The following is a 2,118-nucleotide window of genomic DNA, read 5'->3' as shown; positions in this document are numbered from 1 at the left end:
ACACCATAAACTTTCAGTATTTAAGAAAACTAAGTTTTACACAACATTATAGAGAATTCCTAAAATCTAGTAATAGGTACTTCGATATTTTTAGATAAACAAAGTCGCGTAAGTCTGATTTTATACCTATTGCTGTGTTTTAACACAGATATAATCCATTTTCTATTTTGTATCGCAGTTTTCTTTGACATATTTCAACTTACATCTATATAATGAAAATATCTATACGAACATTGTTAAACTTGTTCTTATATCTATTTGAATGTTGTTAAACTATTTTAACAAAATAAATTTTTTAAAAATTCAAATAAATTCTCCGATAAATGATAAACTTAAATAAACTTTGAGCATTTAAGAAAACTAAGTTTTAGACAATAAACTTTCAGTATTTAAGAAAATTAAGTTTTACACAACATTATAGAGAATTCCTAAAATCTAGTAATACTTTGGTATTTTTAGGTAAACAAAGTTAGCTAATCTTGGTTTTACACGCTATGTTTCAACAAAAATGTAATTTGTTCTTTCAATTCAAAATAATTTTGTAGATTTTTGTGGTATTTTTTAAGTATTTAAAGGAGAAAGAGATCTTTTTTTTAAATGGTATGTTAATTTTTTTGTTTTACCTGGTTATGTATCCAAGTTTTAATTTGAGCATTTGTGCGACTTTTCAGTACCGGATGTTTAAGTTTTGCTTCGTTGATTTGATGAAAAGATGGTAATTTTTTGGTTTTTATATTATTACTGAAGAAAGATAAGACCGCTGTGCGTTCATCATCAGTCCATCTGATCTACTAGTTGTTCTCCTTTTAGAACCGAAGGGAGATACTAAAATATAAAATTATTATGTTGATCTAATACATTTAGACGATAATTGTAGGCATGATTAGAAAAAAAACAAAATTATTATGGTATTATATAGGTATTGTTTAAACACACTTTTCTTTTTTTTATTTCCATATTACTATCTATATCATCTTTATTGTTAGCCATCCCTTTAGTTTGTTTTCTCTTTCTTGGTATAGGTATATTCGAAGTATTTAAATTTCTGTTTAGGTTATCTTCATTGTCTAAGTTAATCATATTCTCCTTATCGTAAACTGTTTCTTTTTCGGGATTCACTAAAGTAACAAAAAAAGTTAATATTTTATACGTTCACATCAATGTTATATCTAATTAAAAGAATAACATATGAGAATATTAAATATAAAAATTCTTGACCATACCTTTTCTATTAATATTTATTTCACATTCTTTACTACGCATTTGTCTAGTAGAGTATGGATGAGCGTTTCTTGGTGTTGATGCAGTTTCGGAAATATTTGAGTGTGTAGCTGTATCATTTTCATTATCAAAATCGATTACATTTCCGTCGTCCTCATCATCTTCATCATCACTTTCATCAGTTGCATTTTCTCCTTGAGCATATTTTAGCAATCGTGCTATGGCTAAATCTCGCGTGACTACAGATTGTCTGTAGTGCGATTTATGCACTTTTTCATGGTGACCCATGAAATCCGCTAGATCATTAATTTGATTTTCAGATATATCTAATGTGATACATTTTGTAGCAATATGTTTTCTCAATATTGTACCACGTAATGAAGTTGGTATTTTCGCTCCAGAGGCTGCAGAATACTTTCTCATTAATACACATGCTCTAAAATATGCATGTCTTCTTTTGTCCACTGTATTTATGCCAAATACATAAGGATTTTCTTCGGGAACCCCAGCATGTTTACGGTAATCAACAATCATTTGCATGCATTGTAATATTTCTTTATGGAGTTGTAACGAGGGCGACCGGGGAGGCGCGACCGGTAGAAAAAACCCGAATTCCTAGAGCGAGAGAGAAGGCAATAGAGCCAGCCGGCGAAAAATCGATAACGCGCGGTTGCCGCGTCGAAGCCGGCGAGAAAATCGATAACGCGCGGTTGCCACGCGTCGACGGCAGCCGGCAACGTCGCGCCCGCCCCCGCCGCCTCACCCCGCGCGCCACCGTCCGGGGGGTATAAAAGCCCCTCCGGAGCAGGCGCTTTAACTCAGTTGACGCTTGGTGCTCCGACCGTCAACACCGGGCAGTGGGTACCTCCGCTGCAGGTATAAGCCGGAGCAGTGATG

General features: G+C 33.8%; 1 protein-coding gene across 1 annotated transcript; it reads right to left on the bottom strand.

The window, feature by feature from the left end:
• Positions 1-774: 774 nt before the first annotated feature.
• Positions 775-1,758, bottom strand: LOC105569234. Its single transcript, XM_012025522.1, has 3 exons — positions 1,239-1,758; positions 937-1,118; positions 775-825 (listed from the first exon to the last, which is right to left on the bottom strand). Exons 1-3 carry the CDS (start codon positions 1,753-1,755, stop codon positions 775-777), a joined length of 750 nt encoding a protein of 249 aa, XP_011880912.1. The 5' UTR covers positions 1,756-1,758.
• Positions 1,759-2,118: the final 360 nt, after the last annotated feature.

Source organism: Vollenhovia emeryi, unplaced genomic scaffold, assembly GCF_000949405.1.
Source record: "Vollenhovia emeryi isolate VEMERY1.0 unplaced genomic scaffold, V.emery_V1.0 DF942323.1, whole genome shotgun sequence".
NCBI lineage: Eukaryota > Metazoa > Arthropoda > Insecta > Hymenoptera > Formicidae > Vollenhovia > Vollenhovia emeryi.
This window is presented reverse-complemented; position numbering and strand designations above follow the sequence as displayed.

Coding starts and splice junctions, on each gene's coding strand:
- LOC105569234 (XM_012025522.1), bottom strand. CDS start 1,755: ATGATTGTTGATTACCGTAAACATGCTGGGGTTCCCGAAGAAAATCCT. Junction 1,119..1,238: donor TAGTAAAGAATGTGAAATAA/ATATTAATAGAA, acceptor TTGTTACTTTAG/TGAATCCCGAAAAAGAAACA. Junction 826..936: donor TGGAAATAAAAAAAAGAAAA/GTGTGTTTAAAC, acceptor TTTATATTTTAG/TATCTCCCTTCGGTTCTAAA.